This window comes from Anopheles maculipalpis, chromosome 2RL (assembly GCF_943734695.1).
Source record: "Anopheles maculipalpis chromosome 2RL, idAnoMacuDA_375_x, whole genome shotgun sequence".
Classification (NCBI taxonomy): Eukaryota; Metazoa; Arthropoda; class Insecta; order Diptera; family Culicidae; genus Anopheles; species Anopheles maculipalpis.
In genome coordinates this window covers 3,592,501-3,610,398 of record NC_064871.1, presented here as the reverse complement: position 1 = coordinate 3,610,398, position 17,898 = coordinate 3,592,501, and the positions used below count along the sequence as shown (strand labels likewise).

General features: G+C 45.6%; 3 protein-coding genes across 6 annotated transcripts in view; 2 read left to right on the top strand and 1 right to left on the bottom strand.

Annotated features, from left to right (window-relative positions):
* LOC126558178 (probable serine/threonine-protein kinase DDB_G0267686) overlaps positions 1–17,898 on the bottom strand; it is a 213,276-nt gene that overhangs the window by 140,275 nt on the left and 55,103 nt on the right. The gene's annotated exons all lie outside the window — the stretch shown is intronic.
* LOC126557759 (G-protein coupled receptor moody) lies at positions 230–2,458 on the top strand. Its single transcript, XM_050213639.1, has 6 exons — positions 230–329; positions 413–552; positions 876–1,114; positions 1,224–1,372; positions 1,434–1,882; positions 1,963–2,458. Exons 1-6 carry the CDS (start codon positions 239–241, stop codon positions 2,446–2,448), a joined length of 1,554 nt encoding a protein of 517 aa, XP_050069596.1. The 5' UTR covers positions 230–238; the 3' UTR covers positions 2,449–2,458.
* Positions 11,670–17,898, top strand: part of LOC126557026 (alpha-actinin, sarcomeric) — a 12,275-nt gene continuing 6,046 nt past the window's right edge. For 2 of the 3 annotated variants that reach the window (XM_050212665.1, XM_050212664.1), the window contains exons 1-2: positions 11,671–11,992; positions 15,826–15,987. In XM_050212665.1, the coding sequence (XP_050068622.1) occupies positions 11,873–11,992; positions 15,826–15,987 (282 nt within the window). In that variant the 5' untranslated portion in view covers positions 11,671–11,872. Of the gene's footprint in view, positions 11,993–15,825; positions 15,988–17,898 lie in introns of all 3 variants that reach the window. The other variant, XM_050212666.1, reaches the window with a different exon arrangement.

Genomic DNA, 17,898 nt, shown 5'->3' with positions numbered 1-17,898 from the left:
TGAAGTGGCTAGAATCTTGAATCTTGGGCAGGGCCAACCGACATTTTGCGAACCGGGGCTGAGTAAGTGGACGTTTTTCGGAAGGAAGACATCTGTTGCTGGTTTCATATCGTGGAGCGTGGTGAAAACGCCGGAACTAGCCGGATTCGAGTTTGTTTGCGGTCAAAGTGCGCGTGTGAGTTTTCCCTTTTGTTGCAGAGAATGCACGACGATTAACACCTCGTATGTGCCGTGTACGATGGATCTATTGGGCGATGGTGAGAGTGATGCGAAGCACCATTTTGCAGATTATCGTCGCCATTACGAGTATAACATCACCAGCAGCAATGGTAAACAGTGTGGCTAGTGCATGACGCATAGTAGTCCGAGTGTTGAAACATGTCCCACTATCCTCTGCTTTCCACGGACACAGGATCCAGCGATGCCATCCCGCTCTACACCGGATATCCACGGGCACTGCTCAACATCGCAACGGTGACGTGCATCGCGTACATGGTCGTTGGCGTTCCAGGCAACCTGCTGACAATAGTGGCCTTGATCAAGAGTAAGAAGGTACGTACACCGACCGAATCGACCGCGCGACTAGTGATGAGAGATATTCGTAGAGCTATTAAACAGGTGCCGTGATTCAATGCAGGATTAATGTGCCGTACGCCATCCGCAAAACGCAAACAAAAGTGTCGATAGAGAGAACGCGGCTCCCGGAGTTATATATTGGCACACATAAATAGTGCAAATGGAACTTTAATAAGTACAGCGCGCACCTCTTGTATCGCCGTACCGACAGCTGATCTTAAGAATCTCTTGCCCGCTTTCTCTGACTCGCTGGTGGCCACCTTGCTGTGTGTTTCCCGCCGCTTTTTCTTCCTTTTCAGACACGCAACGCAACGGCCGTTTTCATCATGAATTTATCGTTTTCGGATTTGCTGTTCTGCTGCTTCAATTTGCCACTAGCTGCGAGCACCTTCTGGCACCAGGCCTGGCTGTATGGGGATGTTTTCTGCCGGCTGCTACCGATGATGCGGTACGGTTTGCTTGCCGTTTCACTGTTTACCATACTGGCCATCACAATCAATCGCTATATTATGATCGGCCATCAGCGGTTGTATCAAAGGTAAGCTGGTGGGGAGTTTCAAAACAAGAAATCGCAAACATTTTTTAACAGTTCTCCGCGCTCTACCTTGATGTCTCACTCTTTGTTTGGTTTTGTTTTCCTTTGGAAGAATATATCGTACGAAAAACCTGTGTCTGATGGTAGCCTTTACCTGGATACTGGGCTTTGGCTCGCTGTTACCGACGTGGCATGAAAAATGGGGAAAGTTTGGTCTAGACATTGCCATCCACTCGTGCTCCATACTGCCTGACAGTCAGCGTAAGTTTTGAGATCGGTGGCACTGACCAGAATTGTATAATTAATTGCTTCATCTCCACAGGTCATTCCCCGAAACAGTTTCTGTTTTTCATAGCATTTGCCTTACCTTGTTTGGCGATCATAATTTGCTACGCGCGAATATTCTACATTGTACGATCGACTGCTCTGCGTACCAAAGATTTGCCGAATGACAATCTGGACGATAACAGTATGGAGGACGTGTCAAGTGCAGTTAGTAATCAGCACCAGCAGCAGCAGCAGTCAGGACACCCAGGACAGTATATGGGCTCTTCTGCTACGATTACTCCCGAAAAGGAACTCCCAAACGATGAGCGGCCCTTTCCACCGCCATTATCGTACATCAACTTTAGCCAACACTCCGACTGGCACTACATCGATTCGAGCACCGAGAATGAAATATTCTGCAGTACATCATCGACAGAGGATACATCGCGCCAGACGAAGCATGATAACAACATTATCGATCACTGTGATTGTAGCGCTACAAGGGTGATAATTGATTGCTTCCTGCGTTTATTCGCTCGCAGAAAGCAAGTTCGGTTAATGCACGCTTTTGCATCTAATTTTAGATCCCACCTCGGACCGGTGAAGGATATCTTCTGGACCACAGTAGTAACATGAAACCTCGCAATCAACAACGGTACGCTAACGCATCGGGTCCAGGCGTAAGGCGAAATGCAAGCAATGTGAATGCGAGAAAGCGTAAGAAGCATCTAAACACATCCGGTGCGTCGATCATGAGTGCGGGCAAGATGTCCGCGAAGGATCGGAAACTGCTGCAGATGATATTGGTGATTTTCTTGGCCTTTCTCGTTTGCTATCTACCGATCACGGTGGTAAAGCTGTTCCGTCCCAGCATGCAGGTACTAAACGTGGTGTCATACCTGTTAATCTATCTTACCACATGCATCAATCCGATCATCTACGTGGTAATGTCGCGAGAGTATCGTCAGGCGTACTCGGACCTAGTACTTTGCCGTACTTACGAAATGGCGAAAAGTAAATGCAAACAGCAGAAAGCGGCCAACGTGTTGCGGTTTGCGTCGAAATGTTAACAAAGTAGAAAAAGGGACAGGCCGAAACGAAAGATCGACAAAACGCTAGTCTTTGTGTCTGTGTTCTAGGTGTAGTCATATGTGCCGTAAAGTTGGTTTGTTGTTTTTGAATTAGTAGAGACCATTGAACGACTATCAGGATCACGCATTTAGAAGCGGCTTCGCGAGTAGTAAATTACGAGATGTGTGTGCGTTTTTGGATTCGTGTTAGTTTTGTTTAATCGTTACAAACAGATTGATTGTAAGCAAAATGTAGTACCTTTGGTGTATTGTTGGTGCGAGCGAACCGAGCAGTGGGTGTGTGTATGACGAGGAGCCTACAGATGAGGTAAACATTAAGTAACGTCTTTTGGGATCTTATCACCTACATGTTTTCATTAGCTTTCGTCTGAGACATAAACGATGATCATTAAAAGAAAGCGGGAACTTGCAGAGCGTTTCATTTCTGTACTACGAGTCGTTTTAACCGTTAAATAGTTTTGGAATTTAAAATTTGAATCGCATGATGGGGATGATCGACCACTGTGCTGCAGCACCGCACCGCTGAGCGCCATTTAAAAAAGCATACCTATGTAAGATAATAACCTTATGGTTTTTCCAATTTGCATGAATTAGCATCATATAAGAATCGAAATTATTGGGACAATCGCGATAAATCCAATATTAAAAATAAATCCTATTTCGTTTCCGTACGAGCGAAAACTCGCCCCGTCTGTCACGAAACGTCAAACGGCTTACAAATTTTGACAGCCGCACAACCCCAGTGTGCCAAGGGCCGTGTGGTTTGTTTGTGTGTGCGAAACCACAATACCGTTGATTCCAGTTCTTGTGTGTACAGCGAATAGTTTGTAGAAAGAGTGTAAATATTTTAACAAGTGACACGTTTTTTAAATGCATCTAACCGGTTGACTAATTCATTGCGTGACAGTGATTCGATCGGAGTGCCACTTGACGCTTTGCTCGCAGTGCATAGATACGGATAGTCCGTGCGTCTGAAGCGCGTGTGAGTGTGTGCAGAGTTGCAGTGCGTTGTTATACGGTTGCAGCAAGGAAGGAAAGGTTCGTGGGGACAGCAGCAACGCGAATTGGATGTGAAGAAAACGGTGCAACAAAGAGAAAATTAGCAACTCCCGACCTAATTTAAGATGTTCGCCGGAAGTGTTTGTGCAGCGTAGATTAAGCCGTTGGCCCGTGAGTCGTGCTATCAAAGTGAGTGAGTAGTTCTGTTGTCGATCGCGGGACCGAACAGAAGTGCATTGCATACGATCGATCAGGGGAATGTGGTTTGTTTTCGTTTCTCTGTGTCCAGTTTCTTTTGTGCGGAGTTCCTAAAGCATGCACATACACAAGTACACCCGTGCACACACTAAAAATCCCACCCCTTCATAATTCGTAACGGCGTCTCTTTAAATCGCGCACAAAACTGACCGAGTGCGGATAAATGTTTGGGCACGCGAAAGTAATGCGAAAGCGAAAACACACAAACAATCTAAGCGTCAGCGTTTGTTGCGGATCCGGGGCCCTAGGAACAAGGCGAAGAAGACCACCAGAAGCGCATCCATCCGGATGGAGGTGGGCCAATTTTAGCGACCCCGCTATGTTGACGCAGTTTTGGCGACGTTGACGCCATTTGCTGTTCATTTCAGCTCTAGCAGCCGGTTTTGTTTTCTAGGGAGAACGGGAATGGCACTTTTCTGCGCTTGCCTACGTTAGCGGCAAATGTGTGTTTTGCTGTGTGGCGGCGACCCTGTATGTGTCCCCAGGTGCGTGCGAGCGGAAGAAAGAGAGAGAGAGAGAGAGAGAGAGAGAAAAATTAAAACGGAACTCACTTTCGGAAGCAGTTTTAATTCGAGGGGTTTGTCGCTTAAGGACCATCGTTTTGCCAGGTTCGTCGCTTGCCGCCACGTCTCGCAGTGCCCTCGATCATCCTCCAACCCGATGTAACGGTTTGCAAATTGGCAACAACGGTTGATGGTCGCAAAAAATAGATTGGGATCACCACCAGCCTCCGCGTGCCCCACACTCCCCAGTGTCCCACCGTCCCATCTTTCTAACCTGTCTGTCCTGTTAGTTTGTTCCCCGTCCCCTAGTCGTCATGTGACCCATCCTCGTCTCCCAGTACCGGTTTTCGACCGAACCGTTTCGACGTCGGAACGACAGGTTTTGTGGGGAATGGGTTGAGAGTGTCGTTCTGCAACGCGGCGTGGATAGGATTTCCTTTCCGATCCAATTTTCCCCACACGCATGCATCCATGTACCAAACGACTGCTCAGCCATTTCCTCTGCAATGCGTGGCGCAGTACTACATTTGTTTTTACAATATTCAACACAATTCCTCGACTCGGCTCGGCCTTTGCTTCGTCGGTTGTTTCCCTTGTTTTTCAACCCACACGCACAGACAATTTTACCCCATTCTGTTGAGTGTGTGAAGTACAGGAACCACCTTGCGCACGCGAATAAGCAAGGGTAGCTGGCACGTACCGTGGCCGCGTTCTATGTTTTTCGCAAATATTAATTGCGAATTGTTAAGTGTGGGGAATAGTGTTGGCAGATTCGGCACTCGGAAGATTCGAAGATTCAATCCCTAGAAAGATTCGATTGGGATTCGATGGAGGTTCGATACTATTATGATTCTCTCGCTCATTTGAAACGAATTGGCAGTGAATAAAATAAATAAATAATCGTGCATTTTGCTATACCAGAAAATACAAAAAGAAGCAGCGTATCCACGATCATAACGTGACGGATTCGGATTCTGAGATTCGAAATCCTTTTGGATTCGAAGACTCGATTTTATTTTTCCAACACTAGTCGGGAATTGCAGAAAGGAAGCACTTTTCTTTATTTTCTTTGATCACACAGGACTGTATCATTAGCGACGGATAAAATCAAGTCAAGGAAGCAAGAATAGGAGACCAAGTCCTGTCCCGGTTGTAATGTAAAAGAAGCAGAGTGGAACCAGGGATCAAATCCAATCCGAATCACTTTCCATTACTCATGGCCTACTATCCATCTATGGTTGTTAAGCCAAGACGAAGATAGGCACGTTAACACGATACCTTGAAGGACACCATCCGTTTCGTATCGATGTGAGATGCCCATTAATTATGTGTGTATGCTTGCTCTATTTATTTTACCAAATATTTTTTTCATTGCAGTTTTGCTAGACTGTTTGCGTACATACACAATATATGTATATCTATGACGATGGACGGGTCCACTGCGGTCCGCGCGCGCGTTGTCCTATAAATAATCCACCATAAAGTATCCACCGTGAGAAGACTGTTCTATTTTTGCGAGACTCTAGTCGTACAAAAATCAGCCGCTAAAAATAGGGTTACCGTTTTGTAATTACAATATCACGGGACCAGTGAGCAGGAGGGGACCGGTTCAAGCGGGGCAACAGGGGTTGGGTTTTGTTTTTGTACTGTTTTATGGTGCGTTTTGAAAGGATGAATTCATAATTTCATGTTTACAACCGCTCCGAATGAAGTTCTTAGCTGGGAGTAGATCCTCTCAACTGTTTGCCATTAGCGATTATCGATTTTTCCATTAAAGTGATGAATGAAGAAAGATGCTCTCTGATCATTCGATCCCTGCTGATCACAATCCGCTATTGCTACTTCTTTTGCTGACCCTCCATGTCGAATGTCCATGAAAGTCCATACCAACCAACATCTATCCTGATCGAGGGAGAGAAAGCGAGGGTGACACGCATATCGCGATATCGCTGTATGATTATTCCACGAGCTATTTTTATCCTTCCCCGATCATCTACTACCCTTCAACCTGCTCTCAGATTGTGGGAGATGATGAGATGGCCGTCGGTTAATGTCTAGAACTATCATCGCATGCCAATATCGGCCAGTTGGCAATGTCGTTCGCCTTATGCTGTGTTGTGTCCTCGAAAAGCGTCCCAAATTTTAAAATAAAACACTCTCACAATCTTCGCTTCGGAAAAAAGGGTATTTTTACACGGAGGATTGACTTTTTTCCGCTTTTCGATGGATTGTAGCAAATTGGAGTGGGAGAATGTGTGTGTGTATGTATGTCTTGTCCGCATGTTATGAATTCGTATTCGTGGTGGAGTCATCTGATGGGTTATACCATGTTCGATCAGCGAGAAAGCGCATAGTGTATGAGTCACATTAATCTATGATTCATCGGAAGCATAGCAATGTAGTAAAAAGGAAATAAACGGCAGGAATTTTAAATAACCAATCGATTCTTATCTTGCAGCGATTATCAAACACGCTACTTGAGCTCGTGAAACGTCTTGTCGCTGCAATTTGATCTCGTCCAATCAAAATCATCATGCCCATCAGGTGGAACGTGCTGGTGTGTTGACAAGTGCTCACTCTGCAAGGATGAAAGCTAATGAAATTCCAACCATCTTATCACAGCGCAATAAATTACGACACTTGCGAAGTGAGTGTCAGTGTAAATGGTCGTTTGATGAATGCATAATATGTACGTCGATTTGCAATCGTCGAGACATCAAATATGCCCTGGTCCTCCGAGGGCGCGAGGCGCCCATCCAAATGTGGTTTGATCGAGTTTCCGTTTCCGTACAAGTAAAGTGATCATTTGCATCCGGCTCCGGTGTGGAAAGTGTTAAACCAAACACCTCTTCTTGTCGGGATTGGTTTTATCGGCATATATAGATATTTGTTACTGCGTGCTAGAATATATCATTTTACCGCGCAATTTCGCCTACTAAATTACACTGGTAAATCGATTACACAAGGCAAACCAGATGCCGGAATTGTGTACGGTGGACCCTTACGTGGTTTGATTTGATTTATTCCACACGTACCGAACAAAACGATTGTTTTCCTATCGGATCGGGAAGCGAACAACAATCTTAACAATATACACTATAATTGATGGCTGTTGAAGGCGGCTTAAAGAGAAGAACGCTTGTTAGCATAAGAACAAAAACAGTTGATTGAACTTCCGCTTCTTTAGCGTTGTTGAATTTGATCTTTCATGCACCTCATTGGCCACTTTCACCAAAGCAATTGAGCTGTTTGTGTTTTTGTTCGTCGAGATGATCTTCATTCTAGAAGAAAAGGGTAAAAGAAAAGAGAGAAAACACTACATCAATCAATCGCGATCAGTTGTGTTGTAAGCGTTAACTCTTCTACAGTTTCTAGCATAACTATAAGAACACTTTGACTTTGAGAATATAGAAAAAGCTTAAGAGATAGAGGAAGGTGTTTTTTAAATCAGTTACTACGAATCTTTTCATTATTTTTGCTTTATAACTCAAATTTTACAATACTCCTCCTCTTCTTCTTTGGCTCTAAGGCTTCTACAGCCCTTGACTTCGTTTTACCGCTAGCTGGATAGTCCAGCCTGGCTTACGGGGAGGGTATCCGGACAGGTTTCGATACCCGGTTCGACTATGTGAAGGCTGGTAACGTTACTGTCTCTTCCTCTGAACCGAAAAATATTTATTTACAATTTTATCATAATTTTATCACTTTTGAAACAAAAACAAAAATGTCTTTATAGTTTTGGGCATTTCTTTTTAAATTGTTTTAAGGCTAGCATTGATTACATCTGATAATAAAGAAGTTAACCTTTTATTTGTGTCTAAAAATATACAAATTTTTGTAACCTTTTTAATTTTTACGCAATGATTTATGAACTTATAGACAAAAACAAAATAGATAACTGTGGTGCTCATGAACATTTGACCAATTTTTGGTAAAGTTATACCTAGTAGAACTATCGAAAAAAGTAGTTTGCAAATCGGATATAACAGTGCTCTTAACATTTTTTCCATCACAGTTTAGTTAAGTTACATAAAGGATAATTTTGTTGTTGAAAATATGCCTTTTGTAATTCTTAACGACGTTGCTCACCATTAATTATATCTATTTCAAAAAGTTCTCCAGAATGAAGTTTTCGAAAAGGTATAAGAAAGGACTGTATAGGAAATAATTTATAAATATTTAATTAAAACAAGCTTAATAAGCACACCACCATTTGCACTAAAAATCCATTACATTCTATGGATGTGATTTAAATCGCTCGCACCCCTCCGAAACACACGAGGCACCAAGATCAAAGTCTACATCGTTCTCCTGCCCTGGCACGATTGCCAAGCCAGCCCGCCAGCTGCATCAGTAATTATGACAATTCATTAAATTATCTTTCTTTCAGCAGCAGCCCCGTGTTGTACCGGTTGTGTGCCGTTTTGTCTGCCCACCGCAAATTGTCGGTCGGCGAACAGTACGTGAGAAATCCATTAGCTCCTCCGTGGGCCGACTATCAGCGTGTGTGTGTATGTATATCTGCATCTCGAATTTTGCCCATCATATGATCATATCATTGGAGGTCACGGCAGACGGTCTGGGGGCAGACGGCCACGGGAAGGAACGGATCGCAAATGTGTAACATTTTACGCACCATTGAGTGCGTGTGGGGGTTGCCACATTCTTTGGTGCCTTGTGGAAGTATGCGCGTCCGTTGAGTGTAGTACACAGCATCACCATTGAACAATCGGTCGGCATTAAAGCGGAACTACGCACCGATCGGAAGTGGTAAGATTCGGCGCCATCAGGTGCTACGGGAAAGCAAAGTGAGGAAGACTCGTCGATACGGTATTCAACTAGCGAGAATAGCTCAGATAGTAGCGGTAGGTTCGATGATAAAGTCAAAGCGACCACCCACAACCATGTCGCGAAATTACTATCAAAATAACAAGACGCCACACAACCACGCAACAACCACTCTATGACAGCTGGCGTCTGATCGATAGGCGATCTGTCAGATCTTGCGTTTAGTGTAGTTTTATATTGTCAACTCGCATAATTTTCTTCGCGCGCATTCGAACGCATTCGACCGAACCGAACGGAACGGAACGATTTTCCCGTCCGATGCATCTCGATCGGTCGGTCGGCATTCGGTGTTGAAGGTTCTTCTTTTTTTAAAAATAGACACACTACGCGTGAGAGTAGTCCCTTCTCCCCGCAATGGATGGGCCCCACACACACTCACACACCCCACCCCACGTGAAGGTGCGTAAATATGCTGTGCCTGACTCGCGATACGCGTTTTTGGCACATATTTTGTGTGCGTTATTTGATCTGCATGTGTTCTGGCGAGAACGCTCACTAATTGGTTGCCGTACCGGAAGGTTACTTCGGCGGAACTCAGGCCGGGGTCTTTCAATTAGACGACAAACGATCGTTTGTCGCGATCCTCAGCCCTTTACGGCTCAATTAGCTGTCGGGAAGGTGTTAATATGTGTCTTGCATACACTCTGTGGACCCGCAAAACGATGCGAATGTATAATGTTGTTTTGTTTGGAGTGTTGAAGCCCCAACACAACATACTCTGGTGCCCCAATCAATCGATAGGACTCCGCATAATCTAGGAACGCAGGCGCTCTCGTTCGGGGCACGCTCGTACAATAATGGGGGGGAATATTTTTTTATCTGCTTGTTACTCACTGTTGTTGGCTAGCGATGCCGCGCCCGCCCAAGCAGTCAGTTCCGTTTGAGCGTTCGTACGTTGCTGTTTGCATCACATCACAGCACGGGGTACAGCACGTTACTTTTTCGGCGATATCAGCGCGGTGCATGGTCGGCTTATCTCTCGTTGGTTGTTGTGTTTGGGATATTATACCTTGCTCAATTGCCTGCTTCTAGAGAAGTAGTCGTCCAAGGGTTGCATGGGACGGGATGCAAAACGTGCACTCTGGTGTATGGGGCTTGGGTTTTGTGCGTAGGCAAAAAAAGAGCAATAAAAAGAGCCGAAACGTGCATTGAGTGAAATCGCGTAAAAGAGATGGCAAAGCATCGTTGGAGGATACCGATTGAACCGTCGTGCCTAGTGCGAATGCGCGCACCCATCGGGGTGAATATTAGCAGACCACAGCGTCGAACGTCTGAGCACGGTGCGCACGGCCAGTCCATCGTGACGACGGGGCCTTAGTTTTGGGTTCGCTATCGACGCGATCAGTCCGACGAACGAAAATCATCTCCATCACCCTTATCCAAACCGTTACCCGTGGTTCGTTCCCTTGCTCTTGGTGCAGTGTCCGTGCCTTTGCCTCAACATACACAATCGATCGTGTTTTAATTGCTTAGAAAAGCCGCATTCAATTCTTAAACAAATGTAGAAGAAAAACTGTTGATTCTGTTTTGAATGATCGAGCTATGAATTGTGGACTTGATCGAAAAGACCAGAATTAGACATCAAATCTCTCGTCTGGAGTGGTTATTTTTGCATGTGTTTAATCCTAAGTATTTTGAATGTTTTGGAGTGTATCTGGAATACTTCAGCTGGGTTTCAGATGTTTCAGATATGTTGTAGTGTCCTTGAGATCTTCATAGTTACATAAGACCGAGTCCTGTATCCAAGGAACGTTGGAGGGTTTTAAAAAATATCTTAAAATTTTCAATGCTAATACGTTAGAGCTAAACGGCCTCCAATTTTCTTTCGCTTTTTGTGCTTCTTGCTATAATGTCCTTGTATATCCTGTGCCTGTCCTGTGCAAGTTATCGTTTAAGTTAGAACTCTTTATCATGCTGTGCCGTAATGATGTCTTACGTCCCTGTACCGGGAAGAGCGCGTTACGTATTCACCCCTTCAATGAGAAGCACTGTCAGCAGCAGCAGCAGCAGTAGTGGGCAGTAGATGCGGCGGCATACGAGTGTTGCTGGCAGTAAAAACGGCGCGCGCGCTTATCCGTCGATCCGTAGTCGGTGATCCCTTGTGCGTTCGTGTGATGCTGTGTGTGTGTGTGTTTACGCTGTGATGCTGTGGGTGACGATATGATCGATAATAAGAAGTAATCTTAGTAGCCGTTACTTCAAGATCATCTTCAGCAGGCAACTGTCAGGATCCTCTCAGCGCGTTTACTCCTGTGGTGTTGAGAGATTGAGCGATAGGTTTTTTTAGTAAGCAAATGCGAAAAAAGAAGAACCATCTTTCTGTCTCTGTCTCGCTGCTGCTTGGTAGTAGAGAGAGAGAGAGAGAGAGATTCAAGTAAAGAAATGTGTCTGTGTATGTTGCGATCTTCGTACGAGAGAGAGAAAGAGAGAGATGGTGTGGTTTTGTTTGTAGTAGTTGGCAGTGATTCGACCGCGTTCAGTGTGTTCAGTGAAGCAATTTTCCTTTATTTTTCACGCAGCGCAGGTTGAGGAAAACACCCTCATCGTGTGAACCCGAGGATCATCGATTCTCGTGAGAGAGAGAGTAGCAGCAAAAGAAAGCGAAGAAGCCACATCGAGAGAAGGAAAATCCCGAGGTGTGTGCGCGGTGGTACAGTGTGTTGTCTACTTAGTTGGCTAGTGTGCGCGATAGCGAGTGCCAGTGTTCGACGACGAGTGTGCGGTGTAGTGTGCCATATTACCAACGAGTATCGAAGTGAATTAACGAAAAAAATTCCTACCGTCTAAGCGCGAAGATGATGGAGAACGGCGGATACGTCGGTCAGTACGGCGGCGAGGAGAATTACATGGAGCAGGAGGAGGAATGGGAGCGGGAGGGACTGCTCGATCCGGCCTGGGAGAAGCAGCAGAAAAAGGTGAGTTTGAGAAGGAGACGGTGGAAGAGGAGGAGAAGGAGGAGACCGCGCAGGATGGGTAGAATTTTCAGGGTCAAGATTATGTGTGAGGATCACCTCGGAAGATGATCGAGATTGAAGGATCTTGCGCGCGTGATCTACTTCTATTGGTGACGTAGCGGAGAAGTTGTTGAGACCGAGCGTGACAATGACGTCGACTGAGGGTTGATTGTGACGCAAACGAGACGACCCACTCCGACAGCGATGAGTCGCCGCAATGGGTCCCGGATCTGGGAGCTGTGCGCATCGGATCTCCATTCATGCGTCAGCCATTCATTTGGATGTGTGCGAGCGATACGACAACTGGGAACGAACACCTGCTGATCGGTTCCAATTAGAGATGGGTTTTTGAGGCCCACTCCATTCGGCAACGCAGGACATCCGTCACGAGCATACGAGCAGCAGCAAGATCGTGTGATGTAACACACTCGATCATCGCCGTGACATTGTTGCGCACCGTGTGACCCCGTTCTGGGGGTGTTTCAATGAGCGTGCGAATTCCGAGAGCTGATGGTAAAGTTTTCGTACGCAAGGTTGAGCCGTTTTTAACGACCGCAGCCTGTGTGTGTGCCATGCTACTAATTCCAACGACTTTTTTGTCTACATCCGCAAGGAAAGCATATCCGGAGCAAAAAATCCCATCCCCAGATGTCGTTGTCTTTCACTAGTTTTTTACTTCTTCAGGGCCGGAGATAGTCTCGCACACACACGTACACTCGAGACAGGCAGCAGTAACTGTCGAACGGATGATAAATCATTCCAACTGCCGTAAGAGTGTGGAAATGTCATCGAACAGAGCCACTTTCTTCAACACGCTGCCGAATGAAATACGAGCTGGAAAATCTTGGCCTCGGACCGGTGTGTGCATGTGTGTATGTCCAACCAACCAACCCCTCCCAAGTCTAACGATCGTGGAGGATGATCTCTTACGCATCCATTAGGCGAAACCGTCGCCCGTTTCCCGCTACTTCTCGCGGGGGTTTTCGGAAGAAGGACTGATCTATTTTCGAAATCACCGTTAACAGTAACCACACGAATGTTGTATCTGACGATCGTCACCATCCAAATCGCTGTGTTTTTTTTTCTGTTTTGGCAAAAAGCAAAACTTTCTTTCTTTTTCCCACCTCGTTCACTTGGGGTGCGTGCAGTTGGGGAACAACTCCCCCCTTACCGTGTCCTCCTATATCCTAGTTCTAGTACGTTCGTTTTGGGGCGTTTTTTTGTGTTGCTTCGAGGTGTTGTTGTCCGCTTAAGTTGGCATGTTTTGCTTTGCTTGCTGAGTCGGTGGTAGAGGTTTGAAAAATCGGAAAAATCGTCTAACGCCACCTAGCTGCCTAGTGTTGGCCGAAGAGGTTTTGTTCGCGTGCTTCATGGGGTTGCACGCAGGCGCAACTGTGGCGCCATTTGCTGAAAAGAAAACTACTGTGCGTCTCCATTTTTTGAAGCCACTTGGGTATGTCTTCGCCGCCACGAAGATCGATGTGAATTGCACCAAAATTCTGATCTCTTGATCTGTTGACAAATAAAGAAAAATTGGAAAAAATAGACGAAACATTCAAATTGAACTTCTAGCAAGTCTATCAAGCCACCGTAAAGCATGCGATAATGCTGTGAATGTGCACTATTTCGCAAATGCACCGATATGCCAAATACAATGCAATGCATGCCAAACACGGCGAGAGTGTGTGTTAGACGCGCGAGGCCAATTAAATGGCTCCGTCCATGGCAAATAGGATCCTCGATCTCCCTCTGCCCTCTGTGTGCATCTATTCGCGATTGAACCGTAATGTCCGCTGATGCTGGTATAAGCAATAGGAGGCCTTATCGTACGCGGGCCACAAGCACGCGGGTATAATTAGGGGTCAGTCGTTGCCGTTTGGCGAAGGGCAGGAAGGGTTCCGTCCGATGTGTTGGCGCCTGCCATAACCTCTTTTTTGCGCTCTCTTTCTCTCTCTCTCTCTCTCTCTCTCTCTCTCTCTCTCTCTTGACTTCTTTCTCCTCTGTTTTTTCGTGCACACTATCACGCTGATGCAAAACGGATGCTGGCGGTGTAGTAAGTGAGTAGCAGCAAAGTTGAGAAGGTTGGCGGTGAGCTATTGAATTGAGCAGCAAATGGGTTGTGGGCAGCGATCTCTAGACGCACATATGCACGCGTCTGAAAGGATCTGTTTGCGAGCCAACCGAGGAAAATCCGAAATCTGCGCCACCTCGAGAAAATGTGGTTAAGGACAACTAAAATTAGACGGCAAAGTACAGTGTAAGAAGAAGGAAGGAAAACACTGTTACTCCGACATACACACACACCTAGACACATGCATAAATACTTCGGAAATTGTTCGGGAATGTGTGGCCCTGTTCCTGCTCCTCAGTTCTTCACTCCCTAGTCTAGCCGTAGACAAAAGCAGAGAGCATAGGTTTCCTTTCCCATCCAATAGTATTGCAGTCCTGAGCGACATTACACAATATTTGGTAGCAAATGTTGATGGGATGGGTGCATCACGTTTCCACTCTCAACTTTGTTTGGATGCACACACTTTTTGGGGCTAGATTAAAGATCCTCTAGCCAACGTGCATTATTTGGGCCCGTCCCCAAAACATTGGACCGAACAATTACTAGTGACCCTTAGTGAAGGAAGAGTAGGCAGCGGGAGCATACACACATTGGTTGGGGAAGGGTTCGGCAGCAGCATTGGCATCAGCATCTGATGGGCCATCATCCTTCTCTCCCACTGCGGTTGAATGCGCATGTTCCGGCTGAATCTCGGTGCGTGTGCTATTTGCGTACTAAACACTGCACACAAGATCGTATGGCGTTCGGCAACTAAAAATATATCTCCTACCGCGCGCACATCATCGACTCGATCTACCGGTGGTCATCGTTGATGTTCTTCTGCCCACCAATAACCTCACCATATCTCTGTCGACATCGATCCTCGCTAGATGTTGTCCTACAGTGTTAACAGAAACCCTTGACGAGGGAAAGATGTCCACTTATTGCATACTTTGAATGGCTAAATGAAGGGGGGAAGTTGTGACATTGAGCTATTAAAAAATTTGCACTTGTCCTTTTTATTTTTGCCTACTCCAGTACTCTGCGGTCTAATTGGGGAGTTAGGTTCCGCGCCTTTTCGTTCTCCAAAATCTATGTTCTTGGAACTTAAAAGACGACGAAGCCTTCAGTGTTCCGAATTATGACACCGTGAGATATCTGCCTGGACACTGAATCGTGAAAATTTGAAGGTGGGTGTTTATGACTCGAGCAGAGCTGATGATGATGCTATGGGGTGTGTGCAGTAGTGGCAGGAAAAACATTTTCTTCCCTTTTTTTTCTCTCGCCCCCCAAAATGAAACCATGAATAAACAGCGAAAAAATGCTTCGAACATATTGCGAGCCGCGCTGCCTGTAGCTCACAACACACGTTCCGTATTTATAGAACTTGAGAAAAACTGCTGCTCCACGGAACGATCAGAACGATCACATGTTGCACGAAGTGTAAGTCCGAAGCGGTGGGTCAAAACGGGGAGGGAAAAAATGGAACGAAAGATGCCCCGTAGGCCAACCGAATATCTCATTGCCAATTCTCATGTTGCGCTCATATGTGTCCCCGAAATATGCTGTGCCTGTTGTTTTTACCTTGATCATTCCTCTTGCCAGAAGGCTAGTTGCTTCTGTGCCATCTGTGTACCACGTCACGTGGGCTAGATTTTATGTAAGAGGGCACTGTGGGCGGGAAAATTGCAATACACAGTCTAATCGTAAAGCTTTCTTTCTTCTCCTCCTTCTCCCGCAACAGACCTTCACCGCCTGGTGTAACAGCCATCTGCGCAAAGCCGGCACCTCGATCGAGAACATCGAGGATGATTTTCGTAACGGACTCAAACTCATGCTCCTGCTGGAGGTCATTTCGGGCGAAACCCTGCCAAAGCCCGACCGTGGCAAGATGCGTTTCCACAAGGTAAGTGGGGGGGGAAAACATCGCTGTGCCAACAACGGCGTGTGTTTGATTATTTCGTTTAATCTCCTGTCATAATTTACAACCCCAAAATCTTGTGTTATAAATATCTGTCACTTGTGATAGATGGCGTATTCTTTTAGGGCTAGAAATTCGGTAGCTTCATATTTGGGGACAGTTAATTTATCAAGCACAAGTAGATATCAAATACGTGTGTCACATGTGTACGCCTGCCTAAGGTGCTGGCAGTAAATATTATTTTAAGACCTTGCAAATGGACGCTTAATAGCACGAGTTGACAAGATGAGGGAAAAGCTTCAGAAGATAGGTCCTTGTAAAATGGAAAAGTTTAATGAGATGTAGACGTTCATGATGGCGGTCCTCTGAATTGCTAGAAATTCTTTAATATGCACTTTGTACTTCATCAGAATATATTTTTGTTGAGAATCCACATGAGATATAAAGCCATGACGTGTCTCTGCCTCAATCTAGTCCCGTTCCTGTGTACAGTCGTTGCAAGACATTCAGACAAGACAGTCATCAGTATCTTTCAAACACGATTGACGTGTTGTTCTTCAATTCATTGTATTACAAATTGATCGGCAACTTCTTGAACCGTCATGATTCGCACTAATCATGCAGATGATTGATTGATGGTGAGACCTCTCTCTCCCTTATCGGCTAGCTTGTAAAGGCTATGCAAGGCGCGAAGAGAAGATATGACGTTACACCTCTATTCCCTTGAAACCTCGTTAGGACTGTTTTCCAGAACTCTAGGGGAAGGCCTCCTTACCAGCTGAGTTAACAGTTCTACTGTAGCAAGATTGACAGGTCAGCAGGTTGGCCAAGGTCGTCATTCTTACCTAACCGTGAACCAGAGCATGTAGATAGAAGGCGGTGCGGTAGGGAGAACACGTGTGTGTTGGTTGAGCTACCTTGTGCTACACCTTCAATCATACGAGGGTTTAGTCGAGGAACAAGCAAAGGGCACAATCTTGTGTGCAGTGTCAAGCGTTGCCCACGCGTGAGTGAGTCAGTGGGAGGGCGTCTCCCTCCCTGCGATGGCGAAAGAAAGTACTGTATGGACAGCTGATGGTGCGACGACACCTTTCGGTGATGGACGAGTATCTAATGGGCCGAAGGTGTTGCTTATTTGGGCCAATGCATGCTTGCAAATGCCGATGATATCGTCCTTGCCGTACGTGCCCTTTTCCCCCCTATCTATCTTTCAACCACCAACGATCAGTGTTATAATTTAATAAATCATCCGTACGTTGGAATGCGTCCAAAAACTCTGCTCCCTGAGACCCTTGAGCGCCTGTGCCAAATGGTAATCAGTACGAACAAATATTTCTCCAAATGACATCCTTTACCCAACTTTTGGTAAGGGCACGTCGGGTGAGAGTGAGGTTTGTTCAATGAAATTGTGTCCATGACTCATTAGTGCAAGTGAGCAGATGAAAGATGTTCTACCCGCCACGGCCGCAACAACTTGTTTGTTGGTCACATTTGATTGGGACGAAGGTCTTGTTGTTGCTGCTGCCTTTTTTTTTCATTTCGTTTGCTCCACAATTACACAACTGAGCAGCAATGAGCGCAAATGGGGGGAAAAAACAAGCGGCTGAAGAAATATTTATACTCTTTCTTAAAGGTAAAAATAAAGCAAAATATTTCGAGGTAAATATTCGAGATGCAAAATACACGGCGGAGACGCCAAGAGCCAAGAGGTTTTTTTCTCTGTTTTTTGAAGGACGCACAACTTGCTGAAGATGTGGAGCAGTAGGTTGAGGAAAAGGAGAGTGGTAGTAGTATAGGGCGGGAGGGATGTTTTTGTGTACCTGTCGTAGTTGATTACGAGCAAGCAGTAAGAGAAGAAAATGAAGAGTAAAATTGAAGATGAAAGGTAAAATTAAA